Genomic DNA, 25,994 nt, shown 5'->3' on the forward strand with positions numbered 1-25,994 from the left:
ATTTCATAGTACTTGTGTTGTGCAAAGCTAAATAACAGTGGCGCCTCCGTAGCCAGGTGGGAAGGAGCAGCAGTGCGTAGCACACACTTCTTGATTAGACCGGGGTTCGAGCCCGTGACCACCAAATACGGAGGATGCGGAAAGGTCAGGGAATGACCACCGCATATCCCGGAGCAATATGGCCTTAGTTGCTAATGCTCCTAAAAAAAAAAAAAAAAAAAAAAAACAAACAACAAACTTAATAACAGTGCCTTTCAGTAAGATGCCAAAGAAATAAGATTAAAGTTTCAGAAGACATCCTTTTCTCTTTTATATATGCGCTTGTGCGTGCGCACGCGCGCACACACACACACACACACACAGTATTTTTATAATATTATGGGGAAGATTATAGTAGGAGAATCATGTTAAGATATATACCTCGATATACCTATAGAAAACATATAGGATAATATGTACAAAAGTTAGCATATAAAAGGATAATATACAAAACTTATCTTTGCGTACGCACAATCAGTTTTAAGGATTTCAATAAAAACCAAGTGTTTTCTAGAATACTATTAGTTCTTGTAATCTGACCAGTTTTTGTAAAGAAATAACTGAAATTAACCAATCTCTTGAACAAAACATTTTGCCCTGTGCCCTATGGGATGCTACTACACCTTAGCATTAGCACATGATGCAAGAAAGCAAGTTTATATAGCATCGGCAAAAAAATAAAAAAAATAAAAAATAATAATACACACACTCCCTTCTCATTTCACCTATCCACTCGCTCCAAACGTTTGTCTAGTTCTGCCTTGAATCTATTTAAGCTATCAACTTCTACAACGACAGATGGAAGTTTGTTCCAGCAATCTACCACCCGCTGGCTAAAGGCAAACTTCCGCACATCTATCCTACAACTGTCTTTCCTCTGTTTGAATTTATGCCCTCTCAGGCGATTATTCTGAGCAAGAGGAAAAATCCCATCTGCATTGAGCATGCTCAAACCATTCAAGGCTTTATGCACCTCAATCAGTACAAAAGTTAGTATATAAAAGGATTATATACAAAACTTATCTTTGCTTACGCACAATCAGTTTTAAGGATTTCAATAAAAACCAAGTGTTTTCTAGGTGCCTAGTCTCCAGACACTGTAATTTGCAAAACTTAAGCCTTTCTTTGTAAGAAAGGCTTCCTTGAGACAATAAGTTGCAAATAGCTAAACTGAACAAATCAAAAAAACAAAAGAAAATATGCTAGATCAAAAACAGCCAAGGGTAACTGAGAACAGTTAGGGGACTGTAAATTTATTTAAAATATGGGACACCGATCCTATTAGTGTATTGTATTGAACATTAGTTCAATACACAATACACTTTTCAGTATTAAACTTACTGCACTGAAAACCCTAAGCAGCAAAGCCAATAATTATGGCTTTAGATCTAGTCACCTTATATACAAGACATTAGCAAATTTAGAATCAAAATTTTGCATACTAACAAGCAACTAGAAAATTCTATACTCGTTCTATATTTTCAAAACAAAATGATAGAATAGATAATTTGGATATACATAAAACAATTAACCTTCATAATGATTTGCTACCCATTAATAACATAACTATTAATATTGGATTTAAGTATGCTAGACCGTTCAGCCTAAAAGAATGTAATTACGAAATAACATCCTTCACAATATTAGCAGTGGACAAGATATATGTGTTTGCCACAAGCCTTCTTTGCGCAGATATGTAGACCCACATTATAACTGGCAACATAAATATAATCCCATATCCTGAGCTTAGAGATATTTTATCACTAGGTTTTAAGTTTCGGCCCAACCTACCAATAAATACGGCGTTACAACTCTGCGTTCTTATGGGCCTATATGAGAGCTTGAAGGACAGGGTGGATGCCCTCGAAGAAACTAAATTGAGGGGCCCATCAAGCTCTCAGCTGCCCACATCAACGCCAGAGCTTGCACTTGGGCATCGCGTGACACAGAGACAACACCCAAGGCAGAATGCGCTGGTCCCGAAGAAACTAGTAGTTGTTGGTGACTCTATTGTCAGGGAAACGGGGAACATGCTTTGTAAAAACAGATAGGTGGAACGGGACCAGGGTATGTCTGCCAGGGGCAAAGGTTGATGAAGTTGTAGAGCGAATATCATCTTTTAAGGGCACTTAAAGGTGATATAGTTGTACACGTTGGCACTAATAATATTAAGAGTAGGAGACCGGCAGAATTACTTAACAAGCACAGGTCACTGTTGAACAAAAGCCGAGAATTAGGGTTGAATTTGAAAGTGTCTGCAATTCTGCCCAGACACGATAGGAGGGAGTATATGATGAGAGCCTTGTCGATCAATTCGGCCCTGGAAAGATTGTGCAAGGCTCAAGGGGTAGAATTTTTTTCAGCCTGGACTGTACTTGTTAACAGGAGAGATTGCTTCTAAAGGGATGGGATACACTTAAATAGAAAGGGTGCAAGAATATTTGCTGATGCTATCGAGGCAGTGTTAGGTGGGTCGGAAAACTGCTAGCTTGGGGGGAGACAAAGACCAATAGATTGACAGTAGCCACTGGCAGAGGTGAAAGAGATTCTTGCACTGCTTCTATTAGAATGAGCAGAAGCCTGAAAAACAAGATGCATGGTATTTCAGAGACTGCTGGGAGCCATTGCGGTACAAGTAAACACATGGGTTGTGTTAGGGTAGCTAAGAATAGAAACAGGTGCAGGTATACTTGCGTGTACACCAATGCTAGGAGTTTAGTAAATAAATTTGATGAATTTGAGGTATTGCTCAAAACATCGAAGGCAGATATTGTTGGGATATCAGAGACGTGGTGTCACACAGATATAAGGGATGCGGAACTGCAATTTGGAGAGTACAACGTCTACAGAAAGGATAGACAGGATAGGAAGGGGGGAGGTGTTATGCTATTAGTTAAGAAACACATAAAAACCAAGGAAGTGAAGCCAATCGACATCGCTGGACAGTGCAGTGTGGAGTCAGTTTGGTGTGACATAAACATTGGGAGATCAAAATTGAGAGTAGGAGTGTGCTATAGGCCTAATGACTCTGATGAGTATAATAAGGAACTGTACAGGGAAATAGAGTGGGCCAGTAAATCAGAGTGTCTTATAATGGGAGATTTTAATTTCCCAGATATTGACTGGATTTTGGGGGCTGGTTACTCACACACTAGCAGGGCTTTTGTGGATTTATTGGATGATTGTTTTCTACATCAGCATGTTCGGGAGGCAACTAGAGGGAGTAATACTCTTGATTTGATTATCAGCAGTGATTCTTCATGCATTAAGAATCTGCAGATAAATGAACCACTAGGTGGCAGTGATCACAGTGTGCTGAAGTGGGATTTACTCAAAGAGGTAACTACCATTAGGGGTAAAGGGAAGGGTTATTGCTTCCGTAAAGGCGACTACGATGGACTGAGACAGTATTTAAATTCTATACAGTGGGACCAACTGATGATGTTACCAACAGCAAATTCAAAATGGGAAGCATTCAAAGAACTTATCTTGGAAGCTACTAGGCTTTACATACCAACTAAGAAATATTGTTCAAGGTTTAGGCCAAAATGGATGTCAGATGAACTAATGAGGCATATGGCAGAGAAGAAAAATGCATAGGATACATACAAATTAACACATGACACAGAAGCCTATGATAGATACAAGTTGATATGCAACCAAGTTACAAAGGAGGTTAGGCAGGCGAAGGCAGATTACGAGAAATCCTTGGCAAGGGATGCAAAGAAAAACAGCAAAGAGTTCTTTACTTATGTAAACTCTAGAAGGAAGGGGATGAATCAGATTGGTCCACTTGATATTGATGGGTCAAGTGTTGATGATCCTGCTCAGGTAGCTAACAAACTAAATGAATATTTTGCATCGACATTCACACATGAGGAGTTATTCAGCAAGGGGAATGCCAGAGGTGTATTCAACTCTAGCAGTAAGCTACAGAATCTTGAAATAACTGGGAGTAAAGTGGAGGAGAAACTGTTGAAGATAAACACAAGAAAGGCACCCGGGGTGGATGGGATCTATCCAGTTATATTAAAGGAGGCAGCAAAGGAAGTAAGCAAACCCTTAGCCATAATTATGAGAGCTTCTTTGGACTCAGGGGAGGTACCCATAGACTGGAAATGTGCAAATGTGACCCCAATTCACAAAGGAGGATCAAAGGCTGACACAAGTAATTATAGACCTCTGAGCTTAACTTCTGTTCCAGGAAAATTAATGGAGGCACTGGTTAAAGAAGCACTCCAGGATCATTTAGACAAGACTTCAGTTATAGCTCAGACACAGCATGGTTTTGTTAAGGGGAAGTCTTGCCTGACCAACTTGATTGGATACTATGATGCAGTCACAAAAGAACTGGATGCAGGGAATAACTTTGATATTATATACTTGGATCTTAGAAAGGCTTTTGATACTGTTGCACATGGAAGACTGCTACACAAATTGGAGCAGTGTGACATTGGAGGCAAATTGCTGCTATGGATAAAGGGGTGGTTGAGGGGGAGAAGACAGAGAGTGGTAATCAATGGACACTGCTCATCGTGGACTGATGTTATTAGTGGAGTCCCTCAGGGCTCAGTGTTGGGTCCATTATTGTTTTCTGTATTTATAAATGATATTGATGATGGTATATCGGGCTTAATCTCCAAGTTTGCAGACGATACAAAGGTTGGCAGGGTTGTCAAGGACACTACTGACACTATGCTGCTGCAACAGGATCTGGAAGGGTTGAGCAGATGGGCTGAGAGGTGGCAAATGAAGTTTAACATTGACAAATGTAAAGTACTACACATGGGAAACAGCAACCCCAGAGCAACGTATCAACTCTGTGGTACAACACTGACAGTGGTAGAGAATGAAAGGGACTTGGGGGTGGTTGTGCAGGCAGATATGAAGTTCTCTGAGTAGTGCAGACGGGCTGCAAGAGTAGCTCATGGAGTATTGTCAATGATATACAGGAATTTTTCCAGCAGGGATAAGGAGGTGATTATTCCATTGTATAAGGCGATGGTCAGGCCACACCTAGAGTACTGTATACAGGTCTGGAGGCCTCATTTCAAGAAGGATGTAGAGCTGCTGGAACGAGTACAGAGAAGGGCAACAAGATTAGTGAATGGAACAAAGGGGTGCTCTTACGAAGAAAGGCTTAAGTTTTGCAAATTACAGTGTCTGGAGACTAGGCACCAGCGAGGTGATCTGATAGAGGTGTATAAAGCCTTGAATGGTTTAAGCATGCTCAATGCTGATGGGATTCTTCCTCTTGCTCAGAAAAATCACCTGAGAGGGCATAAATTCAAATTGAGGAAAGACAGATGTAGGATAGACGTGCGGAAATTTGCCTTTAGCCAGCGGGTGGTTGGTTGGTGGAACAGACTTCCATCCCTTGTGGTGGAGGTTGATAGCCTAAATAAGTTTAAGGCTGAGCTGGACAGGTATTTTGAATGAATGGAGGGGTGAAGTGGAAGTGTTTTTTTTTTTTTTTTTTTTTTGGCTGATGCTACATAAGCTTGCTTTCTTGCATCAAATGCCTCTACTAATGCTAATGCTAAATAAGTCAACATTCTGAAAACAGTAATACCATGATTTATTACAATACTGCATAAAATCCTCATACAAACACAATATTCCTGTTGAGGCATACCATATGTGGCTGTTCACAATACTAAATATCATAAGTTGCAAATATGACCATCAGCAAATCAGACAGGACAAACAGCATAACACAAAACTAATCAATAAGCAACTCAAAGAAATACATAATAACTTTGTTATTACACCAGTTGACAAAGCAGCACGTAATAATAGAAATTAAGTATGAATTATAATCTAGCAGCACATACAAATACATAGCATCTTTTCCTAATGTAATAAGCAAAAAACTAATAGCTTTACTTAAAAAATTAAAATTAAACTGCAATAACAGAAAGTATCTATTTATACAGGGTGTTTCAGTTAAACGTTTCAGAACTTCTAAGAGGGGTAGGTTACATCCTGACAACTCGAAATCATATAGCAATGTGGGGTCGGAAATGCTTTCCTGAAGCGGTGTTGTACACAGAAGCACCATAAAGAAAAGAGACCGTAAGTGAGAAATCATTTTAATAATACATGAAAAGAAGCAAAAGGTACATGGATTAAAGTAAGTGTTCGAAGTTTCTTCCACGGGCTACAATGCACGCCTCACATCTCCGACGCATGGACATCCGAACATTCTGGAATACTCCAGGCGAATTTCGAATTTCTTGAACAAGAATGCCAAGTTAGTAGGATGGATGATTACACGAACGCAGAGTTAGCCGATATGCATTTGGCGTACGGGGGTGCAAATTGTAGTGGGCCAGCCGCACAGCGTTTGTACGCGGAACGATATCCGACGAGGCGTATTCCCAGTCATAATTTCTTTGCAAGACTGAACCAGAGGTTAGCTGAGAGGGGTTCATTTGAAAGAGCTGACAGGGACAGGGTAAGAACAGCACGGACTCCAGCTGTCGAACAGAATGTGCTGCAGCATGTACAGGGGAATCCAAGAACGAGTACACGAAGTCTAGCAAACGCAGTCGGGGTTTCCCATTGCAGCGTCTGGAGGATTCTCCGAGAACAAGACATGCATCCGTTTCACGTGCAGCGTGTCCAGACACAGCAGCCGGAGGATTATGCACCTCGTATTGCTTTCGCACAGTGGTACCTTGGAAAATGTGCTACAAATCCCCTTTTTCCTGCTGAAGTGTTGTTTTCCGATGAGGCATCCTTCAAAAGGGAAGGAATTTTCAACACACATAACGACCATATCTGGGCGGTCGAAAACCCGCATGCAATACGATGTCGTGCAGCACAGATTCGATTTTCGGTCAATGTATGGGCCGGTAATATGGGAGATCACCTCATCGGACCTTACCTGTTACCGTGTCGTCTAACCGGACCTATGTACTTTTTCTTTCTGCAGCAAGTATTGCCACAACTTTTGAGAGATGAACAGATTTCTGCATCGACGCAACAGACAATGTGGTTCCAACACGATGGAGCCCCTGCCCATTATAGCGGAGATGTTCGTAACTACCTGGATGTCACATTTGGTCAACAGTGGATCGGACGTGGTGGTCCCGTGCGTTGGCCTGCTCGGTCACCCGACCTATCATGTCTTGATTTTTATTTCTGGGGTCATATGAAATCGCTAGTTTATGACACCCCTGTTGACAATGCTGAGGAGCTGGTTGCAAGAATCGCAGTAGCTGCCGAAGAAATTCGAAATTCGCCTGGAGTATTCCAGAATGTTCGGATGTCCATGCGTCGGAGATGTGAGGCGTGCATTGTAGCCCGTGGAAGAAACTTCGAACACTTACTTTAATCCATGTACCTTTTGCTTCTTTTCATGTATTATTAAAACGATTTCTCACTTACGGTCTCTTTTCTTTATGGTGCTTCTGTGTACAACACCGCTTCAGGAAAGCATTTCCGACCCCACATTGCTATATGATTTCGAGTTGTCAGGATGTACCCTACCCCTCTTAGAAGTTCTGAAACGTTTAACTGAAACACCCTGTATACTGTATATCAAAATTTCATAAATCACCTATTGCATTCTGATTCATAACATCATGTAGAGACAGTTATGCTAAAGCTCCAGGTAACACCCTAGAAATATTACTGAAAACAATACTAAATAGCATGAATAAAAGTATCATCATAAATAACAATGTACCTATTATAAATGCCATAAAAAATAACAATATAACACAAATACAAACATTTAACTTTAATTGCTTATTCACAACTATCAATCTCAACAATTTAATTAGGTTCTCAGCAAACTATACAAGTTCTCAGCAAACTATACAAGGAACACAAAAATGCCATAAATCTTGAATCAACCTACTGGGTTACCCTAATCACCTTATGTGTTTTTAATAATTATGTATACAATGGAACCTCATTATACCTGCAAGTGAAAGGCACCCCCTATGGGAAGTCCAGCATCCTGTATAATTGCAAAACTTTACCAGAAAAAACATTTCCACATGTATATAACAAAAGAGATGCATTAACTTCAACTTCTGCCCTACAAACTGGGAATCTAACATATCTAAATCAGTACATGGAAATATCATTCTATCCCAATGCCTCAGGATTACTTCCATTTGCAATAAAAGTATAACTTCTGCAGCAAACGTTAAAGCATTGCGCAATAAACTGGTCCAAAATAATTTCCCTATCACTTACCTGAAATACCACTTTAGGAAGGTTATAAATATAATAAATTTCAAAAAACCTCCTTCCAGAACCCATTGTACCAATTATGGTGTCATATTCATAGGTCCTAGAGCTATGTATATTATGTATATAGGATACACCAGTGTTCTTTCCATAAAATTTTTCCAGCTGGGTGGTATTATGAAGTAGCTGAGTGGGGAAGTGTAATACTTTGCAATATTATAAAATTTTCTGTTATTTATAAATGTGACTAAAGCGATACAGAGCAAAAATTAATTGCATAATTTAACATTATATGCTCCTGTCACATTGATGTCAATTGACATCAATGTGACAATATGTTCAAATTAATATTTATTGAGATATCAGTGAGTAGTACCATATGGTACCGTGAGAATCGCTTAAATTTTAGCTTTGCAGTCAGTTAAGTTCACCGGGTGGTGCGCCCATTCAATAGGTCCTGGGGAGAACACTGTACATTTTTCTTTCTTGGTGCATTATGGCCTGGAAAACCTGTTACAATTTTATATATATATATATATATATATATATATATTTTTTTTTTTTTTTTTTAATCTTAATTTTTATTATGACATTGCATATATACCATAAACCATAAGTTCATGGAAAAGAGACATCAAATTGAGCTCAGGCTCCTACTATAGGAACGGGCTTGCGATCCCGGGCTTACTCAAGCCACACCTTATATCGTGCATCAGACTTAAAGCTGTCCTATACTCTTTGTTCTTATTTCCCCAAAATTATTAGGGCAATCCGAGAATGCTCTAATAATATTATATACTTCTAAACATACTACTATAATTTTGCCTTTGTGGAGTTCAGGTACTTTTACTCCTACTCTGTTTAGCCATTCATCCCACCTTGCTATCGCCATGTTTCTTTTTGCGTTAATTTAATATAAACTAATTGGCTGCTTTTAGGTGTTCTACACACATTTTACTGCATCCAACACACAGGAGTCACCACATGGTAATTCTCAGTAGAGGGCCATACATTACACATAACATTTTTTTTTTTTGACTACAGTTCATGCTACACATGGTTCGTCGACTTGGACACGGTAAATATGCCTTATGCCTTTTCCTACTGTAATTTCTAAACTTACATCCTTTGTTATCTGTCAGGTCCACAGTGAACAATAAACACTTTGTAGTATTATTAAAAAAATCTTTCTTATTGTATTATGGTTTACATTCAAATAATTTATGTAACCTCTAAATTATTACTTGTTATATTGCACCAAATTATAATTTTGGTAATTCAACCTCAAAATTGATTTTGCTTTAGCACATATTGATAATCAGAAACAGAGAACCCCTTATCGCTGTTTTACTTTCAATTTTGTCGGTTGACCTCAGGCAAAGAAACCTAGATTGTGGGTAAGCAACGATAAGTTTTATATTATTAAAGGATAAATATTTTATCCTTTTGTTATTAAAGGATTATTAAAGGATAAATATTTTATCCTTTTGTTAGCACTAGCATTAGCAAAGGCACATGATACAAGAAAGCAACTTTATATAGCATCAACCAAAAAAACAAAACAAAACACACACACCCTTCTAATTTCACCCATCCACTTGCTCCATCCAAACGTTTGTCTAGTTCTGCCTTGAATCTATTTAAGCTATCAACTTCTACAATGACAGATTGAAGTTTGTTCCAGCAATCAACCACCTGCTGGCTAAAGGCAAACTTCCGCACATCTATCCTACAACTGTCTTTCCTCAATTTGAATTTATGCCCTCTCAAGCGATTATTCTGAGCAAGAGGAAGAATCCCATCAGCGTTGAACATGCTGAAACCATTCAAGGCTTTATACACCTCGCAGTTCCCTATTCTCCAGACACTGTAATTTGCAAAACTTAAGCCTTTCTTTGTAAGAGCAACCCTTTGTTCCATTCACTTATCTTGTTGCCCTTCTCTGTACTTGTTCCAAGGTGTGTAATGCGTGTAATGTGGCCAGCAGTGCAGTTCTACATCCTTCTTAAAATGAGGCCTCCAGACCTGTATACAGTACTCAAGGTGTGGCTTGACCATTGCCTTATACAAGGAGATAATCACTTCCTTATCCCTGCTAAAAAATTGCTATATATCAGTGACAAGATGCCATGAGCTACTCTTGCAGGCACTCTGCACTGCTCAGAAAACTTCATATCTGCCTTTTCACTCTCTACCAGGTCCTTTTCACTCTCTACCACTGTCAGTGTAGTACATACAGTTGATACATTACTCTGGGGTTACTGCATCCTATATGCAGTACTTTACATTTGTATATGTATTATCCTTTTGTATACTAACTTTTGTACATTGTATTATCCTATATGTTAACTATCACCAACTCAGTGTTGTTATGGGCCTATATGAGAGCTTGAAGGACAGGGTGGATGCCCTAGAAAGATTTAAATTGAGGGGGCCCATCAAGCTCTCAGCTGCCCACATCAATGCCAGAGCTTGCACATCAACATCATGCATCACAGTGGCAACCCCACCAAGGCAGAATGCGCTGGTTCAAAGGAACTAGTTTTCAGTGACTCTATTGTCAGGGAAACGGGGAATATATTGTGCAAAAAGGATAGGTGGAACAGGACCAGGGTATGTCTGCCAGGGGCAAAGGTTGATGACATTGTAGAGCAGATATCATCTTTTAAGGGCACAAAGGGTGATACTGTTGTATACGTTAGTACTAATGATGTTAAGAGTAGGAGACCGGCAGAATTACTTAACAAGTACAGGTCAATGTTGAAAAAAAGCCATGAGTTAGGGTTGAATTTGAAAGTGCCTGCAATTCTTCCCAGACATGATAGGAGGGAGTTATGATGAGAGCCTTGTTGATTAAGTCGGCCCTGGAGAGCTTGTGCAAGGCTCAAGGGGTAGAATTTTTCTCAGCCTGGTCTGTGCTTGTTATCAGGAGAGATTGCTTCTACAGGGATGGGATACACTTAAATAGAAAGGGTGCGAGAATATTTGCTGATGCTATCGAGGCAGAGTTAGGTGGGTCGGAAAACTGCTAGCTTCGGGGGGGGGAGACCTGGATTAATAGATTAAAAGTAGCCGCTGGCAGAGGTGAAAGTGATTCTTGCACTGCTTCTATTGAAATGCAATTGAGCAGCAACCTGGAAAGCAAGGCAATGGGGATTTCCAGGACTGCTGGGAGTCATAGTGGAACAAGTAAATACATGGGCTTTGTTAGGGTAACTAAGAGTAGAAACAGGTGTATGTATACTTGCGTGTAGACCAATGCTCAGAGTATAGTTAATAAATTTGATGAGCTTGAAGTGCTAGTCAAGACATCAAAGGCAGATATTATTGGGATATCAGAAACGTGGTGTCACACAGACATAAGCAGTTCAGAATTGGAATTTGGGGGAGTACAATGTGTTGTTGTTGTTGTTGTTTTGGTTTTTAAGAGCATTAGCAACTAAGGCCATATTGCTCCGGGATACGTGGTGGTCATTCCCTGACCTTTCCGCATCTTCCGTATTTGGTGGTGGCGGACTCGAACCCCGGTCTAATCAAGAAGCATGTGATACGCACTACTGCTCCTTCCCACCTGGCTACGGAGGCGCCAGTACAATGTGTACAGAAAAGATAGACAGGAAGGGAGGAGGGGTTATGCTGTTAGTTAAGAAACACATAAAATCTAAGGAAGTGCATCCAATTGATGTTGGTGGACAATGTAATGTTGAGTCTGTTTGGTGTGACATAAGCACTGGGAAAGGGAAAATGAGAGTAGGTGTGTGCTATAGGCCTAATGAATCTGATGAGTATAATGATCAATTGTACAGAGAAATAGAATAGGCCAGTAAATCAGTGTGTCTTATAATGGGGGATTTTAATTTTCCAGAGATTGACTGGAATTTGTGGGTTGATCACTCACACACGCTAGCAAGACTTTTGTGGATTTATTGGATGATTGTTTTTTACAGCAGCATGTTCAGGAGGCAACTAGAGGGAGTAATACTCTTGATCTGGTTATCAGTAGTGATTCTTCACTCTCTATCTTCACTCTTCATTGAGAATCTGCAGATAAAGGAGCCTTGGGTGGCAGTGATCACAGTGTGCTGAAGTGGGATTTACTCAGAGGTAACTATCATCAGGGGTAAAGGGAAGGGTTTCTGCTTTCGTAAAGGTGACTATGGTGGTCTGAGACAGTATTTAAATTCTATACGGTGGGACCAACAGCAAATTCAAAATGGACAGCATTTAAAGAAATAATCTTGGAAGCTGTTAGGCTTTTCATACCAACTAAGAAATAATGTTCAAGATTTAGGCCTAAGGATGATAGATGATAAGGATGATAGATGATAGAAGCCTATGATAGATATAAGCTGGTCTCTAACCAAGTCACAACGGAGGTTTGCTGGCAAAGGCAAATTACGAGAAATCTTTGGCAAAGGATGCAATGAAACACAGCAAAGATTTCTTTACTTATGTAAACTCTAGAAGGAAGGGGATGAATCAGATTGGTCCACTTGATATCGATGGTTCAACTGTTGATGATCCTGCTCAGGTAGCTAACAGACTAAATGAATATTTCACATCTACATTTACACATGAGATTCAGGGAGGGGAATGCCAGTGGTGAATTAAACTCTGGCAGTAAGCTAGATAATCTTGTAATAACTGAGAGTAAAGTGGAGGAGAAATTGTTGAAGATAAATGTAACAAAGGCACCTGGGGGTGGATGGAATCTATCCAGTTATATTAAAGAAGGCAGCAAACCCTTAGCCATAATTATGACAGCTTCCTTGGACTCTGAAAAGTTTGAGCATGCTTAATGCTGATGGGATTCTTCCTCTTGCTCAGAATAATCGCCTGAGAGGGCATAAATTCAAATTGAGGAAAGAAAGTTGTAGGATAGATGTGTGGAAGTTTGGCTTTGGGTGATTGATTGCTGGAATAAACTGCCGTCTGTTGTTGTAGAAGTTGATAGCTTAACAGATTCAAGGCAGAACTAGACAAACATTTGGAGCAGGTGGTTGAGTGAAATGAGAAGGGGTTTTTTTTTTTTTTTGGCTGATGCTATATAAGCTTGCTTTCTTACATCATGTGCCCTTGCTAATGCTAATGTTTTCTATAGGTCTATCATGGTATATATCTTAATATGATTATCTTACTGTAATCTTCCCCATAATATTATAAAAATACTATATACAACACATTATGGACTTAATGCATCCTTTGCCACCACAAGTGCATTAGCTCATAAATACAGTTTATTAATTAACTGTATCCAAGTTCCTGCCAGTGAAACATGTGCCACACCGTACAGCTGCCTCCACTGGCCTGCATGTTTGATACCATGTATGATGGATCAAGAGCCTCATGTTGTTGACGCCAAATCCGTACATGACCATCCATGGTATGGAGTAAATAACATGACTGACTCGACCAGCACACCTTCTTTCAATCTTCTAATGTCCAACTTGCATGCTCTTTGCACCAGGCAAGTCTTTTACACCGATGAACCTTGGTTAGGAGAGGATGCCGTAGAGGTCTTCTGTTGGTATTGCCCATGCGTGCAATGCATGGTCATGCCAGATATTGTTCCAGGTTGGCCCATGTTGTATTGAGTATTCAACCCTTGAACAGTGCTGTGCTTGTTTGCCTATACAAGTCGTTGGACCCGGCCCTCACCTCTAACTTCACCCTTTTGATGACCTCTGCAGTTTTGCCGTTGGGTCGTTGTTTGACCATTTTTATGCCAGTCCTGGTACACTTTAACCACGGCGGTTCTCGAATGCCCCACCAGTTCAGCCATTTGGGAAATTGAGGCACCAGCTTGTTGAGCTCCCACAGCCTGTACTTTATCAAAGTCCGATAAATACTTCCTTTTACCCATCATCTCAGAATTTTACTACCTACTGAACCACTGACACCTTATCTATGCTACTTATGTCGACTAACTGCTCACTGTTGTACCTCGGTGCCTCCGTAGCCAGGTGGGAAGGAGCAGCAATGCGCAACACACGCTTCTTGATTAGACCGGGGTTCGAGCCCGTCACCACCAAATACGGAGGAGGCGGAAAGGTCAGGGAATGACCACCGCATATTCCCGGAGCAATATGGCCTTAGTTGCTAATGCTCCTAAAAACCAAATAACAACAACTGTTGTACCTCACGTGGTCAGTGGGTCGCATTCACTTTTCATAAGGGTGGTCACAATTCAGTGATCACTCAGTGTATTTATATGTATATGTATATACTTTTACATATATGCAAGATTTTCTATGTATTGCGAAATATGAACACCACAACCTGTTTGCATTGTGTGCTGTATGTACATGTAATTTTTAAATTTAAAGTGGCAGGAACATGATATATCACTAGGCACTTGCCAAAAATAAGCATAAGGACATTGGGTAGTGCGTAGAAAGAAATGCAGAAATAGATGTAGCATTTCATAGTGACTGTATCACACATGTTGAATGTTTATTTGCTATTTTTGGTAATAGAACATTATCTTCCTTTGGTTTGTGCTGATCATGCAGGCACATTGTTCAGAAATGTTCCCCAGGAGCCAAAAAAAAAAGATGGAAAAAAAGTGGGTTGTGGAAGAACAAAAAAGCATTGTCAGTGAATTTGCATAGATAGGGAAAGAAGAGATAGTGATACTTCTGAAAACTGAGCTGTTTTTTGTTTCTACAGACGGAAGTAGTCAAAGTGATTCCAATCTACAAGTATATATATATATATATATATATATATATATATATATACACCGATGAGCCAAAACATGAAGACCCGTGAGTTGTTATGCAAATCGAAGCAACTGCAGTGAACTATAGGGCATGCGCAGGTCAGGACATGTTATAAAAAAACCTGATACTGTGCTCCATTAATTAGTGTTACTCTTGTTCTTCAGATGAGAAAGGCAGCGGACTTAAGCGAGTTTGACAAATTGTAATGGCCAGATGACTAGGCCAGAGTATATCCAAAACGGCACGGCTAGTGGGATTCTCGCTCTCAGCCATGGTTAGTACCTACTGAAAGTAGTCCGAGAAGGGGAAACCCCACGAACCGCTGGCGAGGTGTTTTATGACCACGGCTCATCGATGCTCGAGGTGAGCAAAGGTTATCCTGGATGGTACGCGGCAACAGAAGGGCAATTATGATGCAACTCGCCGGTAATTGGAATGCTGGTGACGGGATTAATTTGTCACAACACACACACAGTACATCGAACCCTGCTGGAAATGGGGCTGTGTAGCCACAGGCCACTCAGAGTGCTCATGCTAACCACGGTTCGCCGGTGACAGCGCCTACAATGGGCACACGAGCATAGAAACTGGACTTTCAGTGATTGGAAGAAGGTCGTTTGGTCTGATGAATCATGTTTCCTGTTGCACCAAGTGGACATCTGGGTACATGTGCAATGTTTACCTGGGGAAGTGATGGCGCCTGGATGTACCGTGGGATGAAAACAAGCCAGTGGCGATGGTATCATGCTTTGGGCGATGTTCTGCTGGGATACCCTTGGGTCCAGTCATCCATGTGCCAGGCACTTTGACGTCTACCACCTACCTAAACATCGTAGCCAGGTGGGCAGGAGCAGCAGTGCGCAGCACATGCTTCTTGATTAGACCGGGGTTCGAGCCCGTGACCATCAAATACGGAAGATGTGGAAAGGTTAGGGAATGACCACCGCATATCCCTGGAGAAATATGGCCTTAGTTGCTAATGCTCCTAAAAACCAAAATAACAACAACAACCTAAACATCATTGCTGACCAGGTATATCCTTTCATGGCAACGGTTTCCCCCTCTGGCAGTGCCATCTTTCAGCAGGATAATGCGCCATGCTACACCGTCCTGATTGTTCGAGACGGTTCGCGGAACATGAGGAAGACTTCCAGGTATTGCCCTGGCCTCCAAATTCCCCAGACATCAATCCCAATGAGCATCTGTGGTTTGTGTTGGAACGGCAACTCTGATCTGCATCTTCTCAACCACAGACCTTACAGGAGTTAAAGGATCTGATGGTTATGTGTTGGTACCAGATACCACAAGACACATTTAGAAATTTTGTAGCATCCATGCCTCATCGGGTACGAGCTGTTTTGGCTGCACGTTGAGGACCAACATCATATTAGGTAGGTGGTCATATCCGATCCACATTTTCATCAGTTTTCATGGATACTGGATGGCCTGGTCATTCATTGTCTTCCATATTCTCTCTTCATTCTAAGAATCTTTTATGCCATTCAAATATGCTAGCTCTTTACATTGACATCCCCCTAAACTTGACATAGCGACTCATAACTTTCAGTTGGTGTTGTCTTTAGTTTTGCCGAAAATTTGACATTGATCCATTGTTTGTTTCTTTTGTCTGGCATTTTTCTGGCAAACTGCAAAAACTGGTAATGAAAACCTCTCTCACTGTAAGGTGAATAAGTGTGGTGGAATGTGACTTGGCAGACAACCACGGAAAGGTTCAGGATTAACTGCTGTGACTGTTTCACAGCAGTTTCACAGGCACTTGGTGTATAGTGGTTGTGCATGAAGTCTTGTTATTAATAGCCACACCTCATATGCAAAGAAAAAAATGCTATTTGTTGTATGTAGAGTATTACCTGAGGTGTTTTTTTTTTTTTTTTTTTTTTTGTTCTATTTCTCCTGTAATATATCATTTGCAAAGACTTTTCAATCATACTATATGATGAAGTAATTTTGTAATGCAGAATTTCTTGAATAAATTCTTTACTATTTAAAAAGAAATTCTGCTAATGTAATTTCTCTTAATTTGAACTAAAAATCTTCTACTTAAGCATGTAAAATATTTGAATTTTACTTACAGCAAAGCAAGAAGATGATGAGGTAGTCCTGCAAATAGTCTATGTTTTTCATCACATGATCAAACATTCCTCTATAAGAGATTTGATGATAAAAGACACTCGTATCCTTTTCTTGTCCTGTTTACAGTACAGTTAACATTAGTATTAAAATGAGAGAATGATCGGAGGATGCAAAGCTTATGTAGCATCTGCTTCAAAGAAGAATCTGATAAATTATGAAACTAGAGACAGTTATTCATTTATTTTATGAATAATTGTCTCTAGTTTCATAATTTATATAGTTCCTCTTTAAATCTTACTAAGTTCTTTGACTCTATAAGACTGAAAGCTAATGTGTTCCCTGTAGCTCTTCATTCAAAGAATAAAGGAAATTTATCTTTAATTCAAGCCATAATTTTCTTTCTTAATTTGAATCAGTGTCCTATTGTTTGTATCATCCTGGCAAGTGAAATTGCTCATCATTGTCTGCTGAAACCTTTTAAGGCCTTCTAGATGCATAGTTTCCAAACTCTGTAGTTTGCAGAAAGTTATGTTATGTCTGTTGTTTCACATCTCAGAATTATCCATTAATTTTTGGTTTTCAAACGTTGATGCTAAAATGTACCTTAATATATAGTAAACCTTTGATATCTGCAGATTTAACATTTAACAATTAATTAATTGAGTAGGTGATTGATTAAACTATCTGCGAATGGTTAATATTCATAGGTAGTTTTCTGCAACCCTGTGTTACATTTCCGGCTTATATACATACTCTGTGTAGTTATGATGTAGAGGTGTAGATGAGGTGCAGATCCAACTAGTGTATGAGCATAGTATCTCATACATCATCTAAGTATCTAATATATCTAAGTATCATCATAGTATCTAAGGTGTTATACCCACTGCACACATTGGTGAGAATTTTTGACCAGAGGGAGAGCAATTCAGCTCTATCAGCTAGCAATTGTTAGAATAAGTACAATGTTGCTGACTATATAATGAATATGGAGGAATTCCTAGATTAAATCACCCCATCAATTTGGAATTTGTACTGGATAAAGCTGTTGCCTGATGCAGTGAAATGATCTTTCACTGCATTATCTTATCGAAACCCTCTCTTACCATATCATGTGGGAAGAGAAGGTTTTGCTGACTTCAGAGAATATAAGGTGAAAGGAGTGAGGAGGGAAAAAAGTTTTTTAATCTAGAAGCCTCAGCTGTCATGTAATACACTGGCAGGGATTTTGGACCTGTCTAATGCTCTGGCTGAAATTTTTACAGCCTTTTCATCAGTTGCAACAAATTGATAAAGTAAATGCCATGACATGGTTTTTAATCAAAATCACAACCAGTCCTTTTGCAGTCTCTTGTAGGTCACCTTTCAGGAGGACCCCCCCCCCATCCATCTAATCCATCCCCTGTATCAGCATTTCCCAAACTTTTTTAGTCACGGAACGCTTCATCTCACAATATATTTGCTGTACACTGTTCATCCCACAATATATTACGGAACACAAGTTTAGTGGGATCCAAAGAACTGTTTGCTAATTTTTATTACATACGATGCACTGTGCGTCAGAAACATCTTTATTTCCAACACATGTAAAGCTGAAATGTAAATAACTGTCATCATACTTTCATTTTGGTTTTTTTATTAGTTGGTTACTGTTTTTTCACTTCGGATTTTTGAGGAACAAACAGCTGCGATTGTTCATCCTTACTTTGAAGTGTGACAATATTGTGTTCGTTTTCATTGACTACAGTTGCAATACTAGAAGTACTTGCTTCTCGTTTTAAAGTTCCTTTTTTCAACCACATATCCGTGGTCATTTATTTTAATAATAATATTTTGATATACTGATAATTATCAAAAAAAATAATTTATCCAAGGAAGTGAGTTTATTTATGATATCGGTTTGCTTCTCTCTCTCCTTCAACCCATGTACTCCAGGCTAAATTGCATACAAATGGCATATTAGATCACTACATTGCTACTTTTTTTGTAGATGTCATTATCTCTACGCATACTTCTCTATGCAAAAGACTGCCAGAATAGTGGTCCGTGGTCTATTTGATTATTAGTCTATGCCAGTATATTAATAACCTAAAATATATATATATATATTAAAAATTAGAATGATACAAAAGTGGTGTACGCTACAAATGTGCAAAATTTATTTTATTTCATTTTTTTAATTATTAATTACGATTTTTCACAGAACAAGTTTGGGAAATGCTACCCTATATCATATTACCCTCATTATCTTTTCAATATCATAATCAGTGAGTTATGTGTGTTTTTGCTTTGTACTTTTTTAATTTATCCTTTTAAAATATATTATTGTGCCATGGTGTTTATATTTCTTTTTGTTGTAGTAAGCATGTATATTCTTATTAAGATACATCTTAATTCTTATTAATATACATGTTAATTCTTATTGATCATGAATGTTCACCTTGATATTGGTGTCCACTTAATCCCCTTGTTTACTATAAGGCTTTGGTTTTAATATTCACAGTTTTGATATTTGTAGTGATTTCTCTCCCCACCCCTCTCTTGATATTACTTGCAAATATCAAGGATTTTCTGTATTTTTAATATTTATTAAACATCAAATATGTGTCAATGGATTAACACAAATCCATTGACCCATCATGCGTGGTGTCCCCTGTACAGGCGACATATGGTGGTGGTAGTTTAATATGGGCATATTTTGCTGGCAAGAACTATAGACCATATAGAAGTATAGAACCTGGTGCCTATATCAAGGATTCACTGGTGATGTCTGCCAGCAGACTGTGCAGACTTTTATCAGACTGTGCACCCTGCCACATTGCATTTTTTCCTGGACAGAAAGGATCTTCCAAGGCAATAATGTGCTGTGTCATCGACTCCCCCAGCTACCCTGGGCCCCTGTAAAGAGTCATCGATGGTTGAACCTGGCATGTCTCCATGCAGCTAGGGATATGGGGGCAGGGAGTGCTAGACCTGGTGTCTGGTATACCCTGGCTGCTATACGCCTGCTGGGTCTGGCCAGCTACAGAACATGTTCTGTTGTTGGCCAGAAGTAATGGATTGGGCTATGCCTAGTACTGAGGACTCAGCAGAGAATGGGGGGAACCCTGGAGCCTGCAACAATGATACTAGACATCTGAATCTGTGCTCTCACTGTGCAGGAATGGTTGGATAGGAACACAGTGAAGATATCATCCATCTTGATTGGTGTCGAAATATGGCTGATCTCAATCCAATTGAGATCAGCTTTGGGATGTTTTTAGAATAGGAAGTGAGGTGTATGGACATGCAATCTTCATCTGTTCTGACACTGTAGAAAGTCTTGCAGGCAGCATAGCTGCAGATCCCTACAGATGTCTTCATACATCAGAGTCAAAATCAAAATGCCTAGGTGAATAGTGGCTGTTATCTGTGCGAATAGTGGCTCAACATGGTATTAGGTAGGTGGTCACAATGAAGTGATCATTAATAAGTATTATACAGGTTATTTTGATAACACAGATCAATCCTGAATCATTGGCTCACCATCCACTATTTTCCCTTTGTGCTGTTTTACTTTTTCTTAAATCTTTAGCTTTAATCAGAGTTCGGTCTTGCTTTTTTCTAATTATTGCATGGCAACACTATTGATCAATCTATCTATTGTATTTCCTCTGGATTTTTTGTTCGTTTCTTTTTTTTTTTTTTTTGCTTTGTATATCTTATGCTAACATTCTTCCTTTTTACCACCCATATGAACTTAAGTTTGCTTCACCAACTTAATTTTGACTCACGTTGAATTCCATGTGCTTTGTAATCCCAATTTAATTTTTTTGTCTTATATTTTGCTTACTTAACTCTACTGGATAATATTGCAATACTTCTCAGCCAATTAAACTTTCTTCCAGGAAAACTATTTCTGAAAGCTGTTGTTATCCATACTTTGTACTTTCTCTTACTTCTAGAATAAATGAGTTATTCCTTGTCTTTGCTATTTAAGCTTCTAATGTTCGTGGTACCTAGATTGATGATTGTTCCATTAGCTTATTTAGCACTATGTCCTGGTTCTTTGTAAATGGTTCCGGCTTAAATGTTTTGATTGTTCTTCTTCACCATGGCGCCTCCGTAACCAGGTGGGCAGGAGCAGCAGCAGTGCATAGCACATACTTCTTGATTAGACCGGGGTTCGAGCCTGTGCCCACCAAATATGGAGGATGCGGAAAGGTCAGGGAATGACCACTGCATATCCCCGGAGCAATATGACTTTAGTTGCTAATGCTCTAAAAACCAAATAACAAACAAACATAACTTCTTCACTATAATGAAAAGGTTTCAGCCTATAATGTTCTTCTTTGGTTGGCTTAATTCTGCATTTTCATTCCCCTCTCTCACTGTTCATTAAGCATTTAGATGGAATTTGCATTCCCCTTTCTCATTGTTCATTAGTTGGATATCGGGTTATGCAATAAAAAGTCCTTTGCGATGCTGCTCATATAGTACATGATTGATGCAGTTGGAGGTATTTGTTGGTGGTCACAACAGCTCCTCGGGGAGCTATGTGACTGGAAGAAGAAGAATGAAAAGTTGAAGAGTAGACATTGGATCAAGACTGTATTTGGTTTCTCGCAAGCCTAATTTAGGAGATGCTGTGGTCTCATTCTGCTTTGTTGGTAACATAGCCTCAGCTACCACAGTTACTGTTTCTGAATGATAAAAGTTTTACTTTATTGTGTAACATGATATTCTATTGCCATGTTTCTCAGAAGTCTATTGTCTGTGAGATACTTCAGATGGTGATTTTTTTTTTTTAATGATTATGGTGATTTTTCAAAATAATCATAAAAAATCAACACAGTCATAAGTATAAATATCTGCTGGGCAGGGAGGATATATCCCTTAAGAGTAATGCTTAATTGGAGTTACATCTTCAAGCAACATTGCCACTGTTATATATAGTGGTTAATGAGTAAATTGCTTTGAGTAAATTGCTTTGCCTTTGACAACATGTAGGCGGCAAACCTTGAATCATTCATAGTTTGAAATAGACATTAGACATTTGGATAGTATCTAGCCATTTGGAAATGAAAAGCACACAAGGTTCCAAAAGTTGTTCTCCCCTTCCCCTCTGCACTGCAGTTAGAATGCAAAGTAAATCTCATGATAAGACTAGTTACACATCTTGGATGTAGTAAAAGATGTGACCATAGGAGGAAGAAAAAAGTCATTGTACTGGAATTGAAATATTGTTCTTTGTTGGTAAAATTCTTTTACTAAAAAAAGTTACTCCTTACCTGCATTTCAGGAGTACTGCCATTTAAATGAACTTCAGAAGAGGATCTCCTTTTAAAAATAGATTTTGCAAAATGTTGAGGAAATTTGAATATAGAAAATAATAAAGAAAGAATAATACTGTAGATTCCAATAGTATTATTCTTTCAAATTCAAATTTTCAAATTCTACTTTCAAATTCTGCTTTCAAATGTTTAAAAGGAACCACTAGGTGGCAGTGATCACAGTGTGCTGAAGTGGGATTTACTCAAAGAGGTAACTACCATCAGGGGTAAAGGGAAGGGTTTTTGCTTTTGTCAAGGCAACTACGGTGGTCCGAGACAGTATTTAAATTCTATACGGTGGGACAAACTGATGATGTTACCAACAGCAAATTCAAAATTAGAGGCATTCAAAGAATTAATCTTGGAAGCTACTGGACTTTACATACTAACTAAGAAATATTGTTCAAGGTTTAGGCCTAAATGGATGTCAGATGAACTAATGAGACATGTGGCAGAGAAAAAAAAATGCATGAGATACATATAAATTAATGGGTGACATGGAAGCCTATGATAGATATAAGCTGGTCTGTAACCAAGTCACAAAGAAGGTTAGGCAGGCAAAGGCAGATTACGAGAAATCTTTGGCAAAGGATGCAAAGAAAAACAGCAAAGAGTTCTTTACCTATGTAAACTCTAGAAGGAAAGGGATGAATCAGATTAGTCCACTGGATATTGACAGTTCAACTGTTTATGATCCTGCTCAGTTGGCTAACAAACTGAATCAGTACTTTGCATCTACATTCACACATGAGGAGTTATTCAGGGAGGGGATCTCCAGAGGTGAATTAAACTCTGGCAGTGAGCTAGATGATTTTGTAATAACTGAGAGGAAAGTGGAGGAGAAATTGTTGAAGAGAAACATAAAAAAAGGCACCAGGAGTGGATGGGATCTATCCAGTTATCTTAAAGGAGGCAGCAAAGGAAGTAAGCAAACCCTTAGCCATGATTATGAGAGCTTTCTTGGACTCAGGGAAGGTACCCATGGACTGGAGATGTGAAAATGTGACCCCAATTCACAAAGGAGGATCAAAGGGCAACACAAGTAATTATAGACCTGTTAGTTTAACTTCTGTTCCATGGAAATTAATGGAGGAACTGGTTGAAAATGCACTGCAGGATCATCTAGACAAGACTTCAGTTATAGCTCGGACACAGCATGATTTTTGTTAAGGGGAAGTCTTGTCTGACCAAGTTGATTGGATACTATGATGTGTGTCACAAAGGAACTGGATGCAGGGAGTAACTTTGATATCACATACAGGTCGACCGTCACTAATTTGGCAACGTTGGGACCTGTGGGGTGCCGAATTAGGGTGTTTGCCGGATCACCGGTGGTTATTTTAGCACATACGGTTTACCCAACAGCTAACCGCCTTATCCTACCTTTAACACGTTGACTGCCAAGCTAGTTTTAGAAAAAAATTCCCCAGGAGCCAAAAATATTAGGAAGTAATTTGATTAGTAATTCTAAAATAAATATTGTAATGTCAGTGTTGTTATTTTTTCGCTTAAAATATCGAAAAAAAAAAAAAAAAAAAAAAAGTATTTTTTTTAATGTCGCATATGTGGCCGACATGGCCCAGTAGGTTACTTTATTTCTTGAGAAGTCGTGTCGGCCACATATGTGTGATGCCATTATGGCATACATATGAAGGTCATTTGTGATTAGTTAATTGCAATAAAATTAACTCTGAAATGTCGCAATAAGTTTGTCAGTATTGTTAGAGATTTTGTGAAAACAAGTTCATTAACGCGCTGTATTTTGTTGTGTTTTTCTGTAAGTTTGTACAAGTGTGTTGTAAAAAAAAAATCTAAAAAAGGATTGGCTAAAAGAAAATTACTAAAATAAGAGGAACTGGGAGAAATTGCTGGAATTTACAATTAAGCAGAGTTAAACTTCTCACAGATACACCGTTGTCAAGTTTTTTCAGAAGTTCAACTTTATCTGTTATGGACAATGTACGGTCTTTGCGCTTTACACTACAAGAGGCACTTCCTTTATGCATTGGAACCATGGCTGGGGCTAAATGTGAACAGGTTATAATAATAAATGCAGAAAAACAAGTGGGAATGGCTTGCCAGTGTTTTACGGGTTCGCACCAACAGCTGATGCTGCAATCAATGCCACCAAAACAGTAGTGGCAGGTTGGTGCGCTGACCTGGGAAATTTGAAATTACGCTCGTGGAAATTATGTCCGAATTAACGGTGGAACCGGATTACTGGTGGCCGGATTAATGATGGTCGACCTGTATTTGTATCTTAGAAAGGCTTTTAATACTGTTGCACATGGAAGACTGCTGCACAAATTGGAACAGTGTGGCATTGAAGACAAATTGCTGCTATGGATAAAGGGATGACTGAGTGGGAGAAGACAGAGAGTGGTAATCAATAGACACTGCTCTTCGTGGACTAATGTTATTAGTGAAGTCCTCCAGGGTTCAGTGTTGCGTCCATTGTTGTTTTCTGCATTCATCAATGATATTGATGATGGTATATCAGGCTTAATGTCCAAGTTTGCAGATGATACAAAGGTTGGCAGGGTTGTTAATGACACTAATGACAGTACACTGCTGCAACAGGATCCTAGAAAAGTTGAGCAGATGGGCTGAGAGGTGGCAAATGAAGTTTAACATTGACAAATGTAAAGTACTGCATATGGGAAGCAGTAACCCCAGAGTAACGTATCAACTCTGTGGTACTACACTGACAGTGGTAGAGAATGAAAAGGACCTGGGGGTAATTGTGCAGGCAGATATGAAGTTTTCTGAGCAGCGCAGACGGTCTGCAAGAGAAGTTCATGGTGTCTTGTCAATAATATACAGGAATTTTTCTAGCAGGGATAAGGAGGTGATTATCCCCTTGTATAAGGCAATGGTCAGGCCACACCACACCTTGAGTACTGTATACAGGTCTGGAGGCCTCATTTTAAGAAAAATGTAGAGCTGTTGAACGAGTACAGAGAAGGTCATCAAGATTAGTGAATGGAACGAAGGGTTGCTCTTACGAAGAAAGGCTTAAGTTTTGCAGATTACAGTGTCTGGAGACTAGGCACCTGCAAGGTTATCTGATTGAGGTGTATTAAGCCTTGAATGGTTTGAGCATGCTAGTGCTGATAGGATTCTTCCTCTTGCTCAGAATAATCACCTGAGAGGGCATAAATTCAAATTGAGGAAAGACAGTTGTAGGATAGATCTGCGGAAGTTTGCCTTTAGCCAACAGGTAGTTGATTGGTGGAACAGACTTCCATCTATTGTTGTGGAAGTTGATAGCCTAAATAAATTTAAGGCTGAGCCGGATAGGTATTTGGAACGAATGGAGGGGTGAAATGGGAGTGGGGGTTTTTTTTTGGCTAATCCTGTATAGGCTTGCTTTCTTGCATTGTATGCCTCTACTAATGTTAATGCTAAAGTAGTTCACAAGGTAAGTTTATATGCTTTAAGATTAGCTGTAACTTTTAATCATAATGTTGTTGAACTTGTGGCTTAACTATAAACAAATATCGATGCAACAACTTCACTAATAAAAGTGTCATCTGAGATATCATTTGTTCTTTCAGCTTTGCAACTGTTTTTTTTTTTTTTTTTTTAATTCGAATTAAATGAATTTTTAAATTGCTGAATATTG

At 39.1% G+C, this 25,994-nt stretch overlaps 1 protein-coding gene across 1 annotated transcript in view; it reads left to right on the forward strand.

Annotated features, from left to right (window-relative positions):
* The window catches only part of Kap3 (kinesin associated protein 3), a 383,344-nt gene that overhangs the window by 225,127 nt on the left and 132,223 nt on the right, over positions 1 to 25,994 (forward strand). The window contains exon 15 of the mRNA XM_090368616.1: positions 17,062 to 17,160. Within this exon, the coding sequence (XP_090224742.1) occupies positions 17,062 to 17,160 (99 nt within the window). The remainder of the gene's footprint in view (positions 1 to 17,061; positions 17,161 to 25,994) is intronic.

This window comes from Mastigoproctus giganteus, chromosome 2, assembly GCF_048544385.1.
Source record: "Mastigoproctus giganteus isolate SK-2022 chromosome 2, ASM4854438v1, whole genome shotgun sequence".
In the NCBI taxonomy this organism is placed as follows: domain Eukaryota; kingdom Metazoa; phylum Arthropoda; class Arachnida; order Uropygi; family Thelyphonidae; genus Mastigoproctus; species Mastigoproctus giganteus.